This window comes from Hippopotamus amphibius, chromosome 1, assembly GCF_030028045.1.
Source record: "Hippopotamus amphibius kiboko isolate mHipAmp2 chromosome 1, mHipAmp2.hap2, whole genome shotgun sequence".
Taxonomy (NCBI): Eukaryota; Metazoa; Chordata; class Mammalia; order Artiodactyla; family Hippopotamidae; genus Hippopotamus; species Hippopotamus amphibius.
In genome coordinates, this window is record NC_080186.1 from 197,350,346 (window position 1) to 197,375,895 (window position 25,550).

The 25,550-nt window shown below is 33.9% G+C and overlaps 1 protein-coding gene across 6 annotated transcripts in view; it reads left to right on the forward strand.

Annotated features, from left to right (window-relative positions):
* The window catches only part of CHD1 (chromodomain helicase DNA binding protein 1), a 78,888-nt gene that overhangs the window by 49,689 nt on the left and 3,649 nt on the right, over window positions 1-25,550 (forward strand). For 5 of the 6 annotated variants that reach the window (XM_057738474.1, XM_057738505.1, XM_057738485.1 and 2 more), the window contains 12 exons: window positions 3,008-3,168; window positions 4,430-4,471; window positions 5,152-5,282; window positions 5,970-6,108; window positions 6,338-6,488; window positions 7,498-7,620; window positions 8,408-8,536; window positions 8,990-9,253; window positions 9,608-9,748; window positions 13,611-13,789; window positions 24,354-24,450; window positions 25,474-25,525. In XM_057738474.1, coding sequence (XP_057594457.1) covers window positions 3,008-3,168; window positions 4,430-4,471; window positions 5,152-5,282; window positions 5,970-6,108; window positions 6,338-6,488; window positions 7,498-7,620; window positions 8,408-8,536; window positions 8,990-9,253; window positions 9,608-9,748; window positions 13,611-13,789; window positions 24,354-24,450; window positions 25,474-25,525 — 1,609 coding nt within the window. The remainder of the gene's footprint in view (window positions 1-3,007; window positions 3,169-4,429; window positions 4,472-5,151; window positions 5,283-5,969; window positions 6,109-6,337; window positions 6,489-7,497; window positions 7,621-8,407; window positions 8,537-8,989; window positions 9,254-9,607; window positions 9,749-13,610; window positions 13,790-24,353; window positions 24,451-25,473; window positions 25,526-25,550) is intronic. The other variant, XM_057738516.1, reaches the window with a different exon arrangement.

Consider the following 25,550-nt stretch of genomic DNA (forward strand, 5'->3'; position numbering starts at 1 on the left):
GTGGATTTATCTCTGGGCTTTCTATCCTGTTCCATTGATCTATATTTCTGTTTTTGTGCCAGTACCATATTGTCTTGATTACTGTATTTTTGTAGTATAGTCTGAAGTCAGGGAGTCTGATTCCACCAGCTCCGTTTTTTTTTCTCAAGATTGCTTTGGCTATTCAGGTGACTTTTTAATTTAAAAGATATTTCTGTACTGTAAGAGTATTTACACCTGGACTTTTTTGTTTGTGAGAAATATCAGTCCTTATTTTTTAAATTTTTTTCTTGTAATGATTTCATCTGATTTAATAATGCTTGTCTCATAAAATGGGTTGGAAAGTGTTCCCTCCTCCTCTGTTTTTGGGAGGAGCTTATGTAGTAGAGGTATTATTTTCTTGTTAAATGTTTGGCACTGTTAGTCAGGGAGATCACCTAGGTCTGGAGTTTTTGTTAGAAGGTTTTTTTTTTAACTATAACCTAAGTTTCTTTTACAAATACAGAACTATTCAGAATATCTATTTTTTGAATGAGCTTGGTTGTTTTAAGGAATTTGTTCATTTTATCCAAGTTGTTTATAGGCATAAAGTTATTCATAATACCCCCTCATTATCCTTTTGGTGTGTATAGAATATTTAGTGATTTCCCTTTTCATTCCTAATATTGGCAGTTGTTTTCTTGATCATTGTAGCTAGAGGTTAATTTTATTCATCTTTTGGTTTCATTGATTTTTTTTAATTTTTCTGTTGTAAATTTCATTGATTTCTGTTTTTTATTCTTCCTTTTGTTCTTTTTTTAAGTGTCTAAAGATGTAAGCTTAGATCGTTAAATCATGACCTTCCTTTTCTAATATTAGCATTTAATGCTGCAAATTTCCCACTAAGCACTGCCTTTTCTGAATCTCCTAAATTTTTATTTTTGTTGCGTTCTCAGTTTCATTTATTTAAAAATATTTTGTAATGTCTTTTGTGAATTCCTCTGTGAAAAAAATCCATAGGTTTTTTAAGAAGTACGTTTAACTTTCAAAATTTGAGATTTTCCAAGTATCTTTGTTATTGATTTCAGTTTAATTTTTTTATGGTCAGAGAGCATACTTTGTGTGATTTGAATTTTTAGAAATTTGTTGTTTATTTTACGGCCCAAATGAACAAAATGTTAGATTTTAAAATAATGGTTAGTTGTGTCATGCCAAGCTATATTGGGTCCTCTGGCATAAGAAAAAACTTTAATATTAGAGCTCTTTGCATTAACTTCTATTTTTTAGAATACTGTTGCTTACAAGACTATTTGTCTTGACTCCTGAATTTTTTGGTATCTTCTTAAATTTTGAGTCTGAGACAAATGAGGAACCTACTCTATCCTAGTCCTTGCCCTGCTAGTTTTTTGTTTTTCTTTTCCTACAACCATATGAGGTCTTCTGTGTCCTCAGTTCAGTAGGTGAGAAGGGTCTGGCCAGGCTTCCTGCCTGTCCCGTCAAAGGTGACTACTCTCTTTCTCTAGGCCTTCACCAGGAAGGAATGTTTTCTCTATTCGCCAGCCCTGAAGTTTCCAGTCTTTCTCATGAGCACCTGGTAGAGGTTTGTGGAGAAGTACTTGAGAGTGGGTGCAGGTTCTTCCTGTGTCTGTTTCCCAGAGATCCTCTGCTCTCATGGTAGTTCACACTCAAGTCTTTAGCAGATGTTAGCTGACTTTCCTCTTAGCTGTTTGTATGGTACTTGATGTCTACCATTCATGCTCTTCACAAGTGAGCCAGTCAGTGTTCGAGTTCCATTTCTTCTTATAATCTGCTGTATTTCCTTATATTTTAGACTACTAGATTGCCTTGTGATTTTGATGTGTATAATAAAAGTTATGATTTTGTAGATTAGATTTATTGTTAGGGCAGGAGCAGCCTACCAGCTTTCTACATCCCAGGCAGAAATGGAGCCATGTCTTTGGCCTGAGAGTCATTGTATATGTAGTTTCTTTTTTGTGTTTATTTCTGCGAACCCCTTAATGGTTTCTTTTTATAGTGCATGGGAAGCACAGCATTATATTAGATCTAGTGAAAGGATGGGAGATGGTTAGAACGAATAAGAACTAAATACTGTCATTGACTTTCAAGTAGCTTTTAGCATATTAGGGATTCAGAATATGTACTGAGACTTTGGAAGAACTCCAAAGACTTGCAGGAAAATGTCTGTCTACTGAGAGATATAAGTAATAATAATATTGTGGTATACAGTATACATAATTTCAATATTTTTTAATACATATCATTTGCCAAGTTTATTTGGAGTCATTAATTTGGAACTTGCTTTCTTCCTTTGGATAGTATGTAGTCATTCTACAAAATTTTTAATGCTTCTCAACTTTCTATTGTATAGGTTGGCTAGTCTTTTTTTTTTTTTTTGATGAACATTTAGGTTGTTTGCAGTTTTTTAAAAAAATTTTACTTTTGTGATAAAAACGACTTTATTGGCCAGTGTTCCTTTACATTTCTGATATCAGGAAAAATGCCTAGGGGTGGTGTTGCTGGGTCAGCAGAATGATAATTTTTAAGACGTTTGATTTAATATCGCCAAATTGCCCTCTGTCCAAGTTTAAATACCCACCAGAGGTGTTTGACTATCTGTTTTTCTATACGAGTAACAGTATTGGCTATTATTGCTTAGTTAGTATTGGTCAAGTTGATGGATTAAAAAAGAATTGTATTGCATTGTTACTTTAATTCACATTTTAATATACCAGTGAGGTTGTATAATTCTTTATGTTATTTGATTGCTTGTTGATAACCTTTCACATATTTTTACAAAAGGACAATGGGTATTTTCCTGCTGATTTATGAGAATGTTTTAAGTGCTAAGGCTATTAATAACTCTGTCATTAATGCACTATATTTTTTCTGTTTTGTTTTTTAATTTTGTTATAGAATATTTTTGATATGTATTTGTTAATTTTGTCAATCTTTTATAGTGTTTTCTTTGCTCTTAAAATAGAAGCCTACTTTACCTAAACTTGGGCAAAATTTTGTTTTCAAATTCCAGATTAGTTTCAATGGAAGTGAAGGGAGGCGCAGTAGAAGTAGGAGATACTCTGGATCTGATAGTGATTCGATCTCAGAAAGGAAAAGGCCAAAGAAACGTGGAAGACCACGAACTATCCCTCGGGAAAATATTAAAGGATTTAGTGATGCAGAAATTCGGCGGTAAGATGACATAAGACCATTTTTACTTCAATTTGCTTTTAGTAGGGGGTGAAATTAAAACAGAAATTCTGTGAATTTTAAAGATTAAGATGGAAGTTTTAGAGGAGGCAAATATATGATAATTATGTAGCAATTGGGTGGTTCTGCTTTTGGTTGTTCTTTATACCTATGGGTAAAAAATGAGTTTGGCATTATTAATCTTTGCTGTGTTATTTATTGTTACTCTATTTAGACTGCTAAATTATTTTGATTTTATCAATGTGGTTCAGAATAGTGGCCCATTTGAATAATGAAATGTATATTTCAGTACATTAGATTATTTATTAAAAATTCTCACTGTACTTATGACTCCCAATATTACACTTTATGTGGAGTAATTTAGTTCATATTTTTCTAGTTTTTTTACACTGAGGTAATTGGCTTTTTTAAAATAACCATGTTAAAAGTGTTTCTGGTATGTCCAAATAGGAATTGAGGTAAGATTGGTCAGGATAAATTGTAGTTCTTTCAAAATATGTTTGTTCATATATACAGAGTTATTAAAAGGGAATGGGATAACAGCTTACTTTATGTAATTTTGCATATGAAATTTGTGAAAGGTAGTTCATTGATGTAATTTGAGAGTTTATTGTATCTTTCAAGCCATTGTAACTCTTTTCTTTTAAATCATAGACCTGACCGATAAAGTTCTTCATCATTTTATTTCTACCAGAAAACTAAATATATTGTTAGATTTTATTTAGGGTACTTTTATGACCACCCGATTTGCTGGACTTTGTCTTTAGTTGAAGAGACATTTCAACTTCTACTTTTCCTGGATATTTTCCTTCATCCATCACCACTTGGATAGCTTTGTTCTTAAGTAATTTTTTTTCCATTGTTGGTATAATACCATATATCTGAATTAAAGCTCTATTCAGTATTATCAACACTTGAAATGTGAGGAGGTGTGTAATATGATTGATAACTCTGGAGACACTTCCTCTGATAGCCTTGAACTTTTTTTGTCTTGTGAAAATAATAAAGTACTTTCTAAAATAAAATTTAGCTTCTATTGTTTTATTTATATTGGTTTCTGAACATCATCTGGCTATTAAAATATGTCTTGTCTTACTTGGTATATCTTAATGTTTTAACGTTTTGATTGTAGCATAGTTTATTTTTGTTAGTAACAGTGCCTTGAATTAATTTTTACACTGCGTATTATTTTTTAAATGAATAGTGAAGTCCATGTTTAAACCAAACAATTATTTTCTGTTAGGTTTATCAAGAGTTACAAGAAATTTGGTGGCCCTCTGGAAAGGTAAATACATCTGTCATTCTCGATAGAATTATAGAGTATATCACATGCTGTCAGCTTTATTTATACTGTTGTTAAATTTGCTGTAACAGGTTTTTATAAAGTCAACCTATAGAAAGGAAATTTCAGATAGATTTTTGAAAGTGTTTTTGTACTATCCTTAATTCTTTCCAGTCTCTAAAATTTTATCTACAAATGAAATTTTCTATAAAATATATGGTTTGTAAAATATTTGCATTTTTATAATTGTAAGGTACTTTTCAAATGCTTTTTCTTACCTTTTCATCACAGCTTATAAAATAGCAGATTCATCCATAGAGAAGTGAAGTTGCTAACCTAGCCTCTGACTTAAAGACCAGTTTTATTTAAGTTATCTGTTATTCTCAATAACCGCTATAGCCACCATCAGTTATAGTGACAGAGACTCAAATTGATTTAATTCTATTTTTTCTTTCCAAAACTCCATCTTAAAATAGAGATATTTTGTTTTATTTTGGGATGAGCTTGTGTGAAGCTACAATGAAATAATTATTTTAGATGATGAAAAAAATGTTTTGAACATTTATCATTATTCATATTATCTGATCAGTGCATAATAAAAATTTATAGAACTTTAGTATCTATCTTAAATGGCTTCATTTTATTCTGCATATTTACCTGAAAATTGTATTATTTTATCACAGATTAGATGCAATCGCTCGAGACGCTGAATTAGTTGATAAGTCAGAGACAGACCTCAGGCGACTAGGAGAACTGGTACATAATGGTTGCATTAAAGCTTTAAAGGACAATTCTTCAGGAACAGAACGAACAGGTAAAATTAAAATGAAAGTGATTTAAAGAGACATAAATGCAATTTTCAAAATATGCTTTTATTGAGTTAGGTAGGTATTGTATCTTAAGTTACCCATTCATTAGTCTTAAAGATGCTTTGTGAAACAAAGCAAGGCCATTTCTGGATAATAGAAAATGGGGAGCAGAATTGTATTATTGAAGGCAGTAGAATCTGTCTGCCCTGGTATATTTTCTGGCTGGGAGGTAACATCAGGAATTATTGTTAGTTTTTAGTATAAATGAGATATAAGTATACACATGTGATATTGGTTTCAGCATAGTTACTTCCTTATACTTATTTTGTAATTCATCTATCTAAATAAAAATAATTAGATAAGATTCAGTAATTAGATGTATTGAAAAATATCATACTGGAACTCTTATTTAGAAAGGCTGACATTAATAGATTGTTGTATCTTGTGCATTTGTTAAAGTACATGAAATGCTTTTTGTGAATCTTTATGTGCTATATGATAATCACTAGTATGTATTGAAAAATCTCGGAGTGAAATTTAAGGTTTGCCAGCAAGCCTCCCCTAACACAAATAAATAATACTTAAAAATATAGGTAAATAAGTAATGGTACTTATTTATATAATAACCTATTTTGCTTTGTATTTTGTATATATTGTATACTTTTTTAATATTCTCTTTCAAATAAATTAAGGTGGTAGACTTGGAAAAGTAAAGGGTCCAACATTCCGAATATCAGGAGTACAGGTGAATGCCAAGCTAGTCATCTCCCATGAAGAAGAATTAATACCGTTGCACAAATCCATTCCTTCAGATCCAGAAGAAAGAAAGCAGTGAGTTGTTTACTTTTTCTGTTGTAAAATATTTGTTGTTATTCAATAATTTGGTTATGAATGTATGTTAAAAAATTTTTTTATGCTGTTGGCCAGTTTGAATAAAATGTTTTTAATAATAAAATACAGCATAGTATTTTGAAGTTCTGATGACTCATATCTGCTTTTCAAAATTAGTTTTTAATAAGGCAATTATAAATTTGACAGTGGTTGTTAACTTTAATGATAGGTATATCATCCCATGCCACACAAAGGCAGCTCATTTTGATATAGACTGGGGCAAAGAAGATGATTCCAATTTGTTAATTGGTATCTATGAATATGGATATGGAAGCTGGGAAATGATTAAAATGGATCCTGACCTAAGTCTGACACACAAGGTACTTAAATATTTCTTGATTCTGTTGACCATTGATGTGAAATTGAATTTTTGCTTTTGAATTATGTTAGAAATAAACTCAACTGGGAGTCAGGAAACCATGGCTCTAGTTAGCTGTGAAACCTTGGCTTCTTTGGAATCTGGTTTTCACGAAGGGATTGAATTTAAATGATCTCTAGATTCTGCTTTACCTCTGAAATTACATTTTTGTTATTAAGGCATAGGTATATTTTTCTTCATAGTATCAGGTTAAAAGTAAGCCTCTCATTCAGTTATTAGCTATATTATTCAAGAGCAAAAAAGGATTGTTCTTTGTGTGTGTATGTGTGTATTTTTAAAATAACAAACAATGTTTAGGATTTTTTGTGATTTGATGCTACCACACTAGTTATAATCATTTCTTTGCCTAGAATGGAAAACATTGGAAGCATTGCCCTATGCTTACCATTTATCTTTTTATATTTTACTTCTTCATGGACAAGTGGGAACCTTCAGATATTTGTCTTTTGCTACTATGAAGCAAATTAGTTTATATTTTCATTGTAAAAGTTTCCCCACAGTGCATGCTTTGGGTCATCTCCTAGATAGATGACACTTTATATTCTAGAAATTTTTGTATATTTTATAGTTAAATATACTGTTGAGAAGAAAGGAAATCTAAGAATAAATACTATGATGTTTAATAACATGAATACATTCAAATACATTATATTTCAAATACATTACATATTTGAAAATTTCTAACCTCATACTGTGTAGTCTCATGTTGAATAGAGGGATATTCTTCTTGTGTATTTAGAATTCATTCCCAGAGAAATTGAATCTTTGTCTGTGGCATAGGTATAAAAAATGTATTTTGTATTCTAAGTTGTTTATTCCTACAAATTTTAAGAGTTGTAACTTGTCAGTGAATTATACATATATTTTAAATGAGTAAGCATTTTTTAAACTGATTATTTTTTATCATGTTATTTATTAAAGACAAGATGAAAAAATTAATTGCTTTTCAGATTCTTCCAGATGATCCTGATAAAAAACCACAAGCAAAACAGTTACAGACACGTGCAGACTACCTCATCAAATTACTTAGTAAAGATCTTGCAAGAAAAGAAGCTCAGAGGCTTTCTGGTGCAGTAAGTTAAAATATGATGCTTAAGAGCAGTTTACTTTTGATTAAGATAAGTCTAGTTTACCAATCACCCTAGGCACCTGAGGTTAACATGGGCTCATCAGTGTGTTTATCTGTAATTTAGTAGCTTCATTTTGAATATGATAATATTTTGCCTTAAATGATCTCAGCATACATTTAAAACTGTAGTGAGTCATATCTTTCAGAAGTGGGATCTGTTTTTCCCTATTATTTAAGGAGAGAGTGGGAGCAACTTTTGAAGTGGAGTGAAGTGCTTTTTGAGAGGACAGGCTTCCGTTATTTCATTTGGAGGCATTGGGCAGTTTAAGGAATAGCCATTAAAGATCACCAAGCTAATTTATGAGGGCACTCCACAAAAGAAAGACACTAAAAGAAAGGTAATTGGAAACTAAAGCATCCTGACCTGTGACCACAGTGTCAATAACTACCTATGTGCTATTAAAAATAATTTCTAATGCTATCTCTGGTAGCATTGGATTTAGTTGAAGATAATAATTTAGGGAGGTGAACAACCCTCCTTTTTCTCTCTACTTTTTTTTTTTTAAGGAGTAACTAAGTTGGTTAGCATTTAATTCACATTAATTTGTATTTGAGTCATTAAGTTATATCACTTTTGTTGATATAACTTTCTTAGATTGGTGTAGCTTAGTACAAACAGACAAAGGTTTGGGTAGGAGAGTGTGTTCTTTTTAGCTTTATAGATTTGGTATTTAAGATTTTTTTTGAATGGAATCTGTGAGGTTGGTTAGAATAAAAATAATTATTTTTAGGGAGGTTCGAAAAGGAGGAAAGCGAGAGCTAAGAAGAATAAAGCAATGAAGTCTATAAAAGTGAAAGAGGAAATAAAGAGCGATTCTTCTCCCCTGCCCTCAGAAAAGTCTGATGAAGATGATGATAAGGTAAGAATGTGTTTTAGAAAAGCAACCTGTTATATAGAAAGGGAACATGGCATGTTTTTAGGAACATGGCATGTTTTTAGTATACTTTACATTTGAAATTTGAACTAAGGCTTGAAATTTTACTTTTAGATACTGAAGTTCTTTTTTATAGTTTGTTATGTAGTCTTATTTACAGAACAGGATTCTACCCATCCAGTAGAATATTATATGTCACTAGAGGGATAAGAGCAAAGGTCCTTCCTTTTCAGACATTTGCCATTTATGAATTTTGAATGGCATTGGCTTACCTTAGTTTTTATAGGAAGGTAAATATTGCATGTATTATTACTAACAGAATTCTGAGTTATTTCTCTTGGAATCCATATACATGCAATCCATAGTCATGCAAAGAAACGAAATTAGTCTTTGTCAAGATTTGGTTAGTAATACATTGGCCATACTTGCACTTTTCAGGATGAGATCACTTCTGTGAAACATCCAAATAAAAAAGTTAAAACAGAAAGAGACAGTGAAGAAAAATCTGAGCCAGATGTTTGTATAAAGAAGGAACCAGAAGAAAAGAGGGAAGCAAAAGAAAAGGAAAATAAAAGAGAACTTAAAAGGGAGATAAAAGAAAAAGAGGATAAGAAAGATATAAAAGAAAAAGATTTTAAAGAGAAAAGAGAAAACAAAGTAAAAGAAGCTATACAGAAAGAAAAAGACATAAAGGAAGAAAAGGTATGCAAATCATAATATAAAATTTAGAAAGTGACACAATCAGCATATTCACATTTTAGGAGAATAAATTGCCTGTCAGCCCAATTAGTCTCAATAACTGAGTTCTTTAAAAATACATATGAGTATCTAGTAGAGGAGAAAAACAGGTTTGAGATGCCTTACCTAGTAAGTAATGTTACAGAATAGCTTTATTTTTGGTTTCCCCAAATAAAATGGGGGAAAGATAAAATAGATAAGAATAGTAAATGTGAATAAACTTTATAGAATAAAATGAGACATTAATTGTCTTCTGGAAGTATTAATCATTTTTGCCTTTGTTGTTGTGTTTTTCTTTTGTTTTCTCTCTTTCATTAGTTGAGTGAATCCAAGTCTGATAGCAAGGAAAGATCTAAGAAATCTTCAGTGTCAGATGCTCCAGTTCATATCACTGCAAGTGGTGAACCAGTTCCCATATCTGAAGAATCTGAAGAACTAGATCAGAAGACATTCAGTATTGTAAGTAGTAAAGTTTCTGGTTATTAGGAATAATTCATGTAACATTTAATTTATATTCCTCTTTTAAAACTTTAAATTTAGAAATGTATTTGAATTTGATAGTACTGTAGTTCAGATTGACAAAAGCAGTAGATTTAAATTTTGAAAGGTATCCTGAGTTTAGAATCAACCTGGAAAAACTTCTTCATAAATTAAAGACTTTAAGGAGAGGTGTTTGGGGAATACTTAGAGTAAACTTTTTTTCCTCCAACTTTAGAATTTTAAACTTTTCGGTTCCTGAACCTATTACCCATATAACAGCGCTTCTTATCCAAAGTGAAGGACTCCCTTCTTTTCAGTCATTTACAGACCAATGTTTTTAGAAAATAAAATAAAAATGAAAATAGGAGAAAAAGAATACAAAATATAAGCCCCGGTGTTGTAGTACTAGATTCAGTAGGTATAAATTTGCACTGTCAAATTGATATAAAAGTTTCTAAAATTTCTGTACCTATCCCACACAGGTTAATAGACCACACTTTGAGTAACACTGGTCTAAAATATACAGGTTTTACGTGCTACCATGCTTTTATATTCATCAAAGTCAGGGAGAATATATCTTAGCCTTTCTCCAAAGCGTTTATTTACTGGATATAATCAGGAACCCAAATAATATGATGGGTGTAATCTTAAGTCAGTTTTATCATTGATACTAATGCTATAATTGAAAGATGGAAATTTTCACCTTCTAAAATTACATTTATCTTTGACCTACTACTACAGCCTTTTAGATCCCCAGCTCACCTTCTTGTCCCATTTTCTTCTATTGTGTACTCTTACTAGATGATATTAAGACTGAGAACACATTTATTCATTTCCTACTGATTCCATTATATGCCCTAATATAGTTCCAGATATTTGTCATGGTCTTCAAGTAAAATAGTCCTTACCCCAATTTTCTTGTCCTCACTTTTGGTTGTTGATGTCCCTCTAGTCTCGGAGAATATTGGAGACATTTCAAAGTAAGCTGCTCCAGCTCCTGTCTTCCATCTTACTTACTTTGAGTGAACATATATCTTATCTCTTGACTGTCATTTGTATCTTTCCTTCAGGTTCACATGTTGCGATTCCTAACAACTTTTAAGGCTAACCTTTCTATTTATGGCCTAGATCTTAATCTAGCCTCTCTGTCCATTTTCTATCGATTTTTTTTTTTAACACCCTCTGTATTGAATGGGACTGGGTGATGGTGTGCTTTTGCTTTTCTGAGGTGAAGACACTGAACTGTTTTGGACTGCTTCCCCTACACTATCTGCTCCATTACTGAGTTAGGTGAAATTGTACCTCTTGCCTCTTCTTTCCCCACATTTCCTCTTTAGCCATCTGACTTGTTCATATAACCGGTGAAATGGAAAATTTCCTTTTGTGCCCAGTGCATGAATTTCTTCTTCATTAACCTTCATAAATGATTTAAAATCTCTTGTATTATGGAAAGGAATAATGGAATAGTTTTAAACGTGGACTCCAGAGTCAGACTTTCTGAGCTTGTGTGATTAGGATTTTCTTGGTATATACATTTTACTGTATTTAGGAATAGCTCTGGTTATTAAGAAATTCACTGGTTTCTAATCAGTCTTCGTTTTCCTTGACATCTTTGCCTCATTTAGCATCTCTTAATTTTCTTCTGTCTTATTGATCTGTCTTCCTAGATAGCAGTAATTTAGCAGTCAAGAAAGAATTACAGTGTTTGAGGTCAAACCTGGGTTTCACATATGTCATTTCATTCTAAGCTTGAGTTTCTTTTTCTATAAAATAGAGTGAATAGTATTGCGAAGGTCTGTTGTCACAATCAAATGAGGTATGTTTAAAGCAACGAACGCACAGCCTCTGGTACCTAATAAGTGCTTTATAAATATTAGTTATCATTGCTCCAGTTCCCATCTTCAGGCCTTGACCTTAGCTTAGATTTTAGTCATCAAGTCTTTTTCCTCCATTTACATTCAGTCAGTAAACAAATCATATTGGCTCTAACACACTGATTCAAGCCACAGCCATCTCTTTCCTAGATTATTTCAATAGCTTCATGGCTGTTCTCACTGCTTTCACCCTTCTCATCTCACCCTATACACTTTCATACCTCAGTTTATACGCCATACAGCAACTCAGAGTGACAATGACTGTTATAGGGATAATAAAGTCACCCCATGTTATTTTTCCAGTTTAAAACCCTCAAATGGCTTTCCCTCTCGTTCAGGATAAAAGAGTCATAACAGTAGTCTAAAAGACATAGCATCTGGTTAACTCCCATTATCTCCTGCTACTTGCCTCACTCACTTGGTTCCAGCCACACTGGAATTCATACTGTTTCCTTGAACATGTCAGACAAGTTACAGGACATTTTTACTTGCTCTTCCCTCTGCTCGAAATGGCTTACTCCTTCGTTTTCTTTATATATCTGCTCAAACATCACTTGTCTCTGAAATCTTAAATAAGATAGAAAACTCCTTGCTCTTTCTTGCTTTATTTATTTATTTATTTATTATCATGGTTGTTAACATCTTAAACTCTATGTCTTGTTTATTTATGGGCTCTTCTCCTGCTAGTTTATAGATTCCATAAAAGCAGGGTCTCCATTTTAATTTACTGCTCTATTTTCTGGGTCTAGAACAATCCCTAGAATATAGTATGCGTTCAACTTACATATGCTGAGTAAATCATTTTCTAGCAGAATATAAGCTACCAAAATTGAACAAGAAAATATAGAGAATAAATATGAATAACACTAAAAATTAGAAAGGAAACTGAAGATTTTCCCTTTTTAAAAAAAGGACATCAGGCTTGGCTGAGTTCTAATTTTAACTAAAGAATACATAATTCCAGTGTTATTTAAATTATTTCTGAGAAAAGATGGAAAGTTTCCCAAATGATTTGGAGAAATAGGTCAATAAAACAGAGTAAAGTACTCAGAAACAAATTTGCACATATAATACAGACACTTAATTGATAGTAAGAAAGGCCCTTCACAGCTTGTGAGGATTTCTTTTTTCAAATAAATGGTGGCATTGGGTCAACTAAATATATTGTCTGTAGTTGATCCATCCTTACATTCCCCGAACTAACCCAACTTGCTACTCATGGGTATAATTGCTGTAAATATTAAAGTTGTTTTTGTATTTACATACAATAGAATTTATCTGCAGTTTGCTTTTTTAGTAATATTTTTATTCTGGTTTTGATATAAGGTTAATAGTTTTTACCACACAAATTGGACTTTACTGAATGGTACAGTTTTTGGTATATTGTCCTTTTATTAGCATGCTAGTGATGTGTAGGCCAAGGAAAATATTGGTTTCTATCAACCACGCCTAGGTCCCTGACTACCCAAAATATGATAGTAGCAGAATTTATCATTAGCTAGTTTGTTTTGTCCCAAGGAATTAGAAGAATAGACAATTTATTCTTGTAACTATATTGATGTTAATAGCTTTGCCAATATATAAAGTTTTTTTGCATTTAATTCTATATTGTAGTCAATATAGAATATTATACTCTGAAATATTTTATTATCTTTTAACATTCTTTAAGACTGTTTAGAATGGTGTGCTACAGTGTAAAAAGTAACCATTTTTATAAAAAGTAGGTAAAATCCAAGGCTTTTGCTTACACAAAGACATTTTAAATGATAGTGGAAAGGCTTGCTTTCTGAATAAAGTCTGAGGGGAAAACCCTTGATATTTAAAGAGCTGTGAGGTGAGATTTAATGCTCATTTCAGCATTAGACAATGCTGTATTTACTTATGCAAGTATCATTGAAAGAAGTAGATCTTTGTTGAATTCAGGGTTTTAATACATGTATTTATGTTCTTATTTTCCTGTTTCAAAGTGTAAAGAAAGGATGAGGCCTGTCAAAGCAGCTTTGAAGCAACTTGATAGGCCTGAGAAAGGCCTTTCAGAAAGAGAACAACTGGAACACACTAGACAGTGCTTAATAAAAATTGGAGACCATATCACAGAATGTCTGAAAGAGTATACAAATCCTGAACAAATCAAGCAGTGGAGAAAGTAAGTGATGTATTTTTCAGAAAATGTTAAATTTGTAACCATCTATTTGTCTCTTGCATTTCAACTTATTTTTCTACTTCTGAAGTTTAGGTAATAAAATGTTTAAAGAGGTAACCTGAGGAGGATTACTTTCATTTTTTTTCTTTAAAGGTTTTTATAAATAATGATTACTTAATTGTGTGTCATGATAAACCACAGGTGGCATCTCTGCCCTTAAATAGTGAAAGGTGTTTCATTAAAATTCAGATTGCATTTTATTTTTAAAACTCTCCACAATTTACCAAACTATTCTCAATAATATCTTCAGAGGTTGGTGTACCAATTTGTTACATAAATTTAGCAATTCATCTTCTAAGTATGACTATAAAGCCTTATAAAAATCAATGTCCTCAAGCAATGTAAAATGCAGACTTCTATTTTTCCCTTCATTTTAGAAGAAGCAGCGACACAGTTGATTTTAAAATTATAAATCTGAACTGCTATAGTGTGATACTAAATGATTACCAAATCCAGGTCACCGTTAAGCCACTGTTAGACAGGCTAGGAAAAAAATAAAATGAGCATAAACCAGTCATGATACCTGTTTATTAGCCTACTGATTTCTTTGCTACGTGTAGTGAAGCTGTATATTGGAACAAAAGACATTAATGACACATTTCCGGAGGAGGCATGATGATTACACTAAAGTTAAAAAAAAAAAATTTCTGTCCTTGTCCCTTTTCTTCTTAAGCTCAACGAGGACCCATTTTAGAAAGAGGAGATAGGAAGTTGGTCATGATCACTAGACTTTTGAAAACAAGTGAAACTGAGCTCATGTCTAAAGAAACTGAAGCCATGCGTGGACATTAAGAAGAGCCTAAAGTCATGTGCCTATAATGATGTGGAATGATCACTGGAGTTGGCATCACAAGACATGCATGCTTAGTTCCATCTTGGCTGATTTTTGGTTTTGTGATCTTGAACAGTTACCAATATCTATGAGCCCTCTAGTATTATCATCGGTAAAATAAGTCACTGCATATTTTTTGTTATTGCATACTTTTTCAGTTATTGAAGGATAATGATAAGATATATTGTGAGGAATGAGAGAATAATTCTCAAGTACTGTATTCATAGTGTCTAATTTAATTTTGTATTTATTTACTAAGCATAACCAGAGCTTAATGCTTTCCTTAAATACCATAAAATAGAATTATTCCATTCTTCTCAAGTTCTTATCAACTTATACAGTGACCCCTAAAGTATGGAACCACAGGACAGGAATGCAGTAGAGTTCAATTATATATACTAGGATAAATGAGAATATAGCCAAATTCTCTATCTTTTTATATTTGAGATCCAAAGTTAGGATAGTGGTCACCAGAAGATATTAAAACTTTCACTATAGGTAACAACATTAACCTTGAAATAAATAAGTAAACTTTTAGAAAACTAATTAAATGATACTTGAGTGAAGTGAAATCCACAGCAGCTGAGAAGAATGATCTAGCCTTTAAATGAATCTATAGACTATCTGCAAAGTATCTACACTCTACAGTTAAAAGAGTAGAGAGACAGGAAATTAATAAAGTGCATTTTTGTTAGTAATTAAATTTCTTTTTAAAAATACTTTTTTCCTAGAAAAAAATCTAGCTGAAATTAGATCCTGGTCCTAACTATATCACCTGCTGAATTGTGTAATCTTGGGCAAAACTCCAGACCTGGAACTAGTGCAAGAGTGAGCGCCCTTGCCCTGTTAAACCTACCTGCCTCCTTGGCCACTGCCCCAGTCCCAGCCCTACCAAACTGTTTACCTGAGTGCATTTTTTTCTTCTATAAAAGTGGAAGTAATAACTTAAGATTTCCTAAATATAGCATTTTTTAAAGGATCAATTAGAATGAAGCATATAAAAGTACTCTAATATGAAAATGAAACACAAATACACATTATTATGGTTATCACTTGATTGTAAGTAATTTTTAAATAAAAACCAGTGTTGCATTTCCTCACCAACTATTCATTTGGCCAAAATATATGTATATAAACATCTGTAAGCAAGAAATAAAGCAGATAATTATGGTTACTGTAAAAATTTGCTTAATGTCAACTGCTGTATAATTATAGGTCAAGTCCCTATCTTTATAATTACAGGTAAGGTCTTGATCTCTGTTCCTTTTGTAGAATCAGTCTAAAGAGTGTTTCAAAAGAAAAAACTAAATATTGACTTTAGTTAATGATATGCATGCTCAATTATTTGGGGGGAGATATAGTAATACTTATAATTTTTCTTTGAAATGTATTGAACAAAAACTAGAGGGATTGACAGAGGAATGGATGTATGGAATAATATGTGATAAAGCAAGCAGGGTAAAATGCTAATAAGAGAATCTTGGTGTTAGGTATATGGGTGATAATTGTAAAGTTCTTTTATCTTTGATGTATGAAAATTTTCATGATGTTGAAAAAATTAAGAAACAGAATAGTCTATGCATATGTAGTATGAAAATGCCCCATTAGTTTAAAATAGCTTGCTAATATTAGGCTTGCTAACTTGATATGCCTTGTTAACATGCCCTTTAAAATAGCCCGATTTTACAGGATATAAGAAGCATCACTATAGAAGCAAATTTTGAGAGTACTATGCATATATGTATTATATATAATTATCTCCAATATTTGAAAGTATTATGCATACACACACACACTAAATATAAGGGTTTGGGTGGCTGCTCTTTAAACAGCAATACATTTTTTATAGTCTAGTTTTTGTAAAATTATAGACCAAACTATTGTAGAATAGGTATCATCATATACTACAGTTAAGCAAACAGCTGTCACAAACTAAATTAATTATAAATGATAATTTATAATTAATAAATCAAAAAGAAAGGAAAGAAAACACTTGAGAAAGCCACAACTGACTTCACAACACTGGTAAGAATTCTTTTAGAAAATCACCAGACACCCATCTCTATATGCACATACGCTGGGATAATTTTGCAGTTATTGCATGACACACAGATTTCTGATTTCCAAAATTTACTAACACTTACTAGTTTACTAGCAGGCAGCTCTTCATACATATCAATGTCCAAAATCAAAAAGCTGGGAATTTACTGATCTTAGTCGAAAGAGAATTAGGAGCCAGAGCGCTATCTTCTAGCCTTACCTAACTATATGAGTTCAGGCAAGTCACTTAGCCTCATTACCCCATTTATTTATTTTAAAAATTCTCTTCTACATTGACTGTGCCTAGCTAAAGTATGGTTATTTGTGGAATTAAGTAATAGAAAAGAGCTTTTTCAAGGCTTCATAACAATGTGTATTTTGTAGGTATAGGCAATTGATTCTTGGCATTTGAGAGAAATATGTCTCCTTAGAAATCCTCATATTAGGTGCTTTTGTATAATTTTATTTCTCCCATAAAAAAGAATGAGAAAAGTTATTTTCTAGCTAAGATTTTTGCTTTCTTAGACCTTACTTCCATTAATATCAATGAGAGATGGATTTTTTTTTTCTTTAAAGAGCTTTTATTGAGATACAGTTAACATACAATAAACTGCATGTATTTAGAGTGTACTATTTGGTATCCCAATCTCCCAATTCATTCCCCCCCCCCAACCCTCCCCACTTTCCCCACTTGGTGTCCATATGTTTGTTCTCTACATCTGTGTCTCTACTGCTGCCTTGCAAACTGGTTAATTTGTACCATTTTTCTATATTCCACATATGTGTTAATATACGATATTTCTTTTTCTCTTTCTGACTCACTTCACTCTGTATGACAGTCTCTAGGTCCATCCATGTCTCTACAAATGTCCCAGTTTCATTGCTTTTTACAGCTGAGTAATATTCCATTGTATATATGTGCCACATCTTGTTATACATTCATCTGTTGATGGACATTTAGGTTGCTTCCGTGTCCTGGCTATTGTAAATAGTGCTGCAGTGAACATTGGAGTGCATGTGTCTTTTTGAATTATGGTGTTCTCTGGGTATATGCCCAGCAGTGGGATTACTGGGTCATATGGTAGTTCTGTTTTTAGTTTTGCAAGGAACCTCCATACTGTTCTCCATAGTGGCTGTATCAATTTACATTCCCACCAACAGTGCAAGAGCATTCCCTTTTCTCCACACCCTCTCCAGCATTTACTGTTTGTCAATTTTCTGATGATGCCCATTCTAACCGGTGTGAGGTGATACCTCATTGTAGTGATTTGCATTTCTCTAATAATTAGTCATGTTGAGCAGCTTTTCATGGGCCTCATGGCCATCTGTATGTCTTCTTTGGAGAAATGCCTATTTAGGTCTTCTGCCCATTTTTGGATTGGGTTGTTTGTATTTTTGTTATTGAGTTGCATGAGGTGTTAATATATTTTGGAGATTAATCCTTTGTTGATTCATTTGCAAATATTTTCTCCCATTCTGAGGGTTGTCTTTTCGTCTTGCTTATAGTTTCCTTTGCTGTGCAAAAGCTCTGAAGTTTCATTAGGTCCCACTTATTTATTTTTGTTTTTATTTCCATTACTCTAGGCGGTGGATCAAAAAAGATCTTGCTGTTATTTAGGTTGAAGAGTGTTCTTCCTGTGTTTTCCTCTAGGAGTTTTATAGTATCTGGCCTTACATTTAGATCTTTAATCCATGTTGAGTTTATTTTTGTGTATGGTGTTAAAGAGCGTTCTAATTTCATTCTTTTACATGTAGCTGTCCAGTTTTCCCAGCATCACTTATTGAAGAGGCTGCCTTTTCTCCACTTATATCCTTGCCTCCTTTGTCATAGATTAGTTGACCATAGTTTATCTCTGGGCTTTCTATCCTGTTCCATTCATCTATATTTCTGTTTTTGTGCGAGTACCATACTGTCTTGATCACTATAGCCTTGTAGTTTAGTTTGAAGTCAGGAAGCCTGATTCCACTAGCTCCATCTTTCCTTCTCAGGATTGCTTTGGCTATTTGGGGTCTTTTGTGTTTCCATACAAATTGTAAAATTTCTTGTTCTAGTTCTGTGGAAAATGCCATTGGTAATTTGATAAGGATTGCATTGAATCTGTAAATTGCTTTGGGTAGTATAGTCATTTTCACAATGTTGATTCTTCCAGTCCAAGAACATGGTATATCCCTCCATCTGTTTGTGTCTTCTTTGATTTCTTTCATTAGTCTTATAGTTTTCTGAGTACAGGTCTTTTACCTGCTTGGTTAGATTTATTCCTAGGTATTTTATTCTTTTTGTTGCAATGGTGAATGGGATTGTTTCCTTAATTTCTCCTTCTGCTCTTTCATTGTTAGTGTATAGAAATGCAAGAGATTTCTGTGTGTTAATTTTGTATCCTGCAGCTTGACCAAATTCATTGATTAGCTCAAGTAGTTTTTTGGTGGCATCTTTAGGATTTTCTATGTATAGTATTGTGTGATCTGTGAACAGTGACAGTTTTACTTCTTCTTTTACAATTTGGATTCCTTTTATTTCTTTTTCTTCTCTGATTGCTGTGGCAAGGACTTTCAAAACTCTGTTAAATAGTAGTGGAGAGAGTGGACATCCTTGTCTTGTTCCTGATCTTAGAGGGAATGCTTCCAATTTTTAACCACTGAGAAGGATGTTTGCTGTGGGTTTGTCATATATGGCCTTTATTATGTTGAGGTAGTTTCCCTCTGTGCCCACCTTTTGGAGAGTTTTTATCATAAATGGGTGTTGAATTTTGTCAAAAGCTTTCTCTGCATCTATTGAGATGATCATGTGGTTTTTATCCTTCACTTTGTTAATGTGGTGTATCACATTGATTGATTTGCATATAGTGAAGAATTCTTGCATTCCAGGGATAAACCCCACTTGATCATGGTGTATAATGCTTTTAATGTGTTGTAGGATTCTGTTGGCTAGTATTTTGTTGAGGATTTTTGCATCTAAATTCATCAGTCATATTGGTCTGTAATTTTCTTTTTTTGTAGTATCTTTGCCTGGTTTTGGTATCAGGGTGATGGTGGCCTCATAAATAAAATGAATTTGGGAGTGTTCCTTCCTCTGCAATTTTTTGGAAGAGTTGGAGAAGTATGGGTGTTAGCTCTTCTCTAAATGTTTGATAAAATTCACCTGTGAATCCATCTGGTCCTGGACTTTTGTTTGTTGGGAGATTTTTAATCACAGTTTCAATTTCATTCCTTGTGATTGGTCTGTTCATATTTTCTATTTCTTCCTGATTCAGTCTTGGAAGGTTATACCTTGCTAAGAATCTGTCCATTTCATCCAGGTTGTCCATTTTATTGGCATATAGTTGCTTGTAGTAGTCTCCAATGGTGCTTTTTATTTCTGTGGTATCCATTGTAACTTCCATTTCATTTCTAATTTTATTTATTTGAGTCCTCTCCTTTTTCTTGATGAGTCTTGCTAGAGGTTTATTGATTTTACTTATCTTCTCAAAGAACCAGCTTTTAGTTTTATTGATTTTTGCTCTTGTTTTCTTTGTTTCTATTTCATTTATTTCCACTCTGATCTTTGTGATTTCTTTCCATCTACTAACTTTGCGTTTTGTTTGCTCTTCTTTCTCTAGTTTCTTTAGGTGTAAGGTTAGATTGTTTATTTGGGATTTTTCTTGTTTCTTGAGGTAGGGTTGTATTGCTATCAACTTCCCTCTTAGAACTGCTTTTGCTGAATCCCATAGATTTTGGATCATTATGTTTTCATTGTCATTTGTCTCTAGGTATTTTTTGATTTCCTCTTTGACTTCTTCAGTGATCTGTTGGTTATTTAGTAGTGTATTGTTTAGCCTCCATGTGTTTGTGTTTTTTACAGTTTTTTTCCTGTAATTGATTTCTAATCTCACAGCATTGTGGTCAGAAAAGATGCTTGATACGATTTCATTTTTCTTGAATTTACCAAGGCTTGATTTATGACCCAAAATGTGATCTATCCAGGAGAATTTTCCATGTGAGCTTGAGAGGAATGTGTAATCTGCTGTTTTTAGATGTAATGCCCTATAGATATCTATTAAATCAAGCTGATTTATTGTGTCATTTAAAGCTTGTGTTTCCCTGTTAATTTTCTGTGTGGATGATCTGTCCATTGGTGTAGGTGCAGTGTTAAAGTCCCCCACTATGATTGTGTTACTGTCGATTTCCTCTTTCGTAGTTGTTAGCATTTGTCTTATGTATTGAGGTACTCCTATATTGGGTGCATATATATTTATAATTGTTATCTCTTCTTCTTGGATTGATCCCTTGATCTTTACGTAGTGTCCTTTCTTGTCTCTTGTAACATTTTTTATTTTAAAGTCTATTTTATCTGATATGAGTATCGCTACTTCCACTTTCTTTTGATTTCCATTTGCATAGAATATCTTTTTCCATCCCCTCACTTTCAGTCTGTGTGTGTCCCTAGGTCTGAAGTGGGTCTCTTGTAGACAGCATATATATGGGTCTTGTTTTTGTATCCATTCAGCCAGTCTGTGTGTTTTGGTTGGTGCATTTAGTCCATTTACATTCAAGGGAATTATCGATATGTATGTTCCTATTACCATTTCGTTTTCATTTCTGTAGGTCCTTTTCTTCTCTTACGTTTCCCGCTTAGAGAAGTTCCTTTAGCATTTGTTGTAGGGCTGGTTTGGTGATGCTGAATTCTCTTAGCTGTTGCTTGTCTGTAAAGCTTTTGATTTCTCCATCGAATCTGAATGAGATCCTTGCTGGGCAGAGTATTCTTGGTTGTAGGTTCTTCGCTGTCATCACTTGAAATATATCATGCCACTCCCTTCTGGCTTGCAGAGTTTCTGCTGAGAAATCAGGTGTTACCCTTATGGGAGTTCCCTTGTATGTTATTTGTTGTTTTTCCTTTGTTGCTTTTAATAACTTTTCTCTGTCTTTAATTTTTGTCAATTTGACTACTATATGTCTTGGAGTGTTTCTCCTTAGGTTTTTCCTGCCTGGGACTCTCTGTGCTTCCTGGACTTGGGTGGCTATTTCCTTTCCCATGTTAGGGAAGTTTTCAACTATAATCTCTTCCAGTATTTTCTGTGGTCCTTTCTCTCTCTCTTCTCCTTCTGGGATCCCTATAATGCAAATGTTGGTGCATTTAACATTGTCCCAGAGGTCTCTTAGGCTGTCTTCAGTTCTTTTCATTCTTTTTTCTTTATTCTTTTCTGCAGCAGTGATGATCACCATTCTGTCTTCTAGCTCACTTATTCGCCCTTCTGCCTCACTCTGCTATTGGTTCCTTGTAGTGTATTTTTCATTTCCGTTATTGTGTTGCATATCTCTGTTTGTTTGCTCTTTAATTCTTCTAGGTCTTTGGTAAACTTTTCTTGCATCTTTTCAATCTTTGCATCCAGTCTTTTTTCAAAATCCTGGATCATCTTCACTATCATTATTCTGAATTCTTTTTCTGGAAGGGTGCCTATCTCCTCTTCATTTAGTTGTTTTTCTGGCATTTTATCTTGTCCCTTCATCTGGTATAAAGTCTTTTGCCTTTTCATTTTCTCTGTCTTTCTGTGGCTGTGGTTTTTAGTTCCACAAGATGAAATACTGCTGATATTGCTTGATTCTGCTGTCTGCCCTCTTGTGGAGGAAGCTACCTAGGAGGCTCATGGGTGCTTCCTGATGTAAGGGACTGATGGTGGGTTGGGCTGGGTGGGCAGAGCTCATTAAAACTTTAATCTGCTTGTCTGCCAGTGGGTAGGGCTGTGGTCCCACCTTGTTTGATGTTTGGCCTGAGGCTACCCAGCACTGGAGCTTACAGGCTCTTTGGTGGAGCTAATGGTGGACTCTGGGAGGGCTCTCACCAATGAGCACTTACCAGAACCCCTGCTGCCAATGCCCCTGTCTTCTCGGTGAGCCACAGCTGCCCCCCACCTCTGCAGGCAACCCTCCAACACCAGCAGGTAGGTCTGGTTCAGTCTCCTATGGGGTCACTGCTCCTTCCCCCTGGGTCCTGGTGAGCACATGCCTCCAAGAGTTGAGTCTCTCTTTCCCCCAGTCCTGTGGAGGTCTGGCGATCAAATCCTGCTTGCTTTCACAGTCTGATTCTCTGGGGATTCCTCCTCCCATTGCTGGACCCCCAGGTTAGGAAGCCTGATGTGGGGCTCAGAACCCTCACTTTAGTGGGTGGACTTCTGTTGCATAACTGTTCTCCAGTTTGTGAGTCACCCACCCAGCATATATGGGATTTGATTATAATGGGATTGCGCCCCTCCTACGTTCTCATTGCAGCTTCTCCTTTGTCTCTGGATGTGGGGTGGTTTTTTTGTGTGTGTGAGTTGCAGTGTCTTTCTGTCGTTGACGGTTTGGCAGTTAGTTGTAATTCCGGTGCTCTTGCAAGAGGGAGTGAGCACACATCCTCCTGCTCCGCCATCTTGATTCCTCTCTCCAGAGATGGCTTTCCTTTAGGAAGTAATTATTCACACACACAGAGTTCTATTATTTTTAAAAAATCACTTAAAATCTATTGCTTGACTCAGTAAAGAAGTTAATGTTGGGTAGTCTACTAAACGTCCATCATTGGCTAATTAGTAATTTCTTTACTCTGTTTATATAAGCAAGATTCAACATCTTTAACATACTTACTAGGAAGCTAGTGATTCAAGAAAAAATTGTAGGGACTTCCCTGATGCCACAGTGGTTAAGGATCTGCCTGCCAATGCAGGGGACATGGGTTCAATCCCTGGTCTGGGAAGATCCCACATGCCATGGAGCAGCTGAGCCCGTCCACCACAACTACTGAGCCTGCACTCTAGAGCCCGCATGCCGCAACTACTGAAGCCTGTGCTCCACAACAAGAGAAGCTGCCACAATAAGAAGCCCGTGCACCACAACGAAAAGTAGCCCTCACTTGCTGCAGCTAGAGAAAGCCCACATGTAGCAACAGAGACCCAATGCAGCCTCCCGCCTACCAGCCCCCCCCCCCACAAAAGTTGTAAATATATGAAGCTATTACCTTTTCAGTGATGGCAGACAGACTTCAATGCAAGTGTCACTGATTATTAATGGCTCTGAGGAAGCTGTGTTGAGAAGAATTCAGAGACTGCATTTGAATTTATCATGGAGTACCGTGATCAGTTACTAATCCCAGCCTTGGGATGGGAAGAGAGGCCTAAAGATACAATAACTGTCCTTGGTTTACAGTGTCTGATCATGTTACTTTTATAACCATTACATCACAATTATAAAATGACAGTTGCTTTTTAATGCATTATTCAGGACCTTTCTTTCACCAGCTTAATCCATGTTATCTGAATGGTATCTTTACTCAAGCTATTAACATAGTTTATTCCTTTTATATCGAATCTGAACCACAATATGAGTCCCTTCCTGAGTTGTAAGTTTACTTCTCTTTGGCTTCAAGTTAGGACTGGTTACTACTTTCAAATCCAAAGATTACAAAATGAGGGAATTTGGAAGAGAAGTTAAAAGTTAACAATGTCTAGTTTTATTTGGAATCTTATCCATATATGACATTAAAAAAAATGCTAGAAATAATCTCCTGAGACCTTGTTCCATAGAGCACTAAGATGTATATATGTGTGTGTTTCTGTGTAGAGGGAAGCGATTTCATTAAAAAGGCAAATATTTTCCACCAGACTAATTTGTCTTTTCTTCTTCTAGAAACCTGTGGATTTTTGTATCTAAGTTTACTGAGTTTGATGCAAGAAAACTACATAAATTATATAAGCATGCTATTAAAAAACGGCAGGAATCTCAGGTAAATTAATGCATCATTTTTTCTTTAATTTATTAAAATATTTTCTTCCTTACAGAAGAATTCAGTTAATAAATGTGGAAGGAATGAGGGACAGAAAATCTCCATTAAAGTATCAATTCCACAATAAAAATTGTTGCAGGTAAAATCCTCCAAGGGAAGCTAAAATTAGTGGGCAAGAAGATATTGGCATAGTCTAAAAGTATCTCCTCTAGGACGTTTATTGATTACAAAGAGAAAAATACTAACTTTGTAGAGAAGAAACCTGCCTCACACCACCTTAAACAAGCAATCAAGGTTAATGTCACCAGTAATAAGACATACTCACATCATGAACCCGCTGTACTGTGTACTGAAAAAGGTGTTGAGTTGGCCCAAAAGTTCATTCGGGTTTTTCCATAGGATGTTACAGAAAAACCCGAATGAACCTTTTGGCCAACCCAATCCATCACTTCAAATCATGAGAAAATATAAGATAAACCCCAACTGAGAAATGCTCTATAAAATAACTGTCTAGTATTCTTCAAAAGTGTCAAGGTCATGGAAGACGAGAAAAACCTAAGGAGCTGTCCCAATTTGGGGGAAGCTAAGAAAACATGAAAACAGTGTCATATGGAGTCCCAGATTGGATTCTGGAGAAAAAGGACCTTAGTGAAAAAATGCGAAATCTGAATAAAGTCTGTAGTTCAGTTAATAGTATTGTACCAATGTTAATTACTTAGTTTTGATCATTATACTCTGGTTATATAAGATATTAAACATTAGGAGAAGCTGGTGAAAAGCATATAGGGAACCCTCAGTACTATTTTTGCAGCTTGTCTGTAAGTCTAAAATTATTTCAAAGTCAGATTTTTAAAAAAGTCACGGGACAAATAGTTTATGCTTTTAAAAAATATCTGCAGATGTTACATTTATACATTGTAGTATCTTAAGTGAGAACTTTTAGCATCAGGATTTTCTTTTTCCTGTTTTATAAGGGTGTTTGAAGCCACTTAAAAGATTCTTACATATGTGCATTTATTTTAGCAAAATAATGACCAGAACAGCAACTTGAATACTCAAGTGATTAGAAATCCAGGTAAGTAAATCTTGCTAATTGTTTT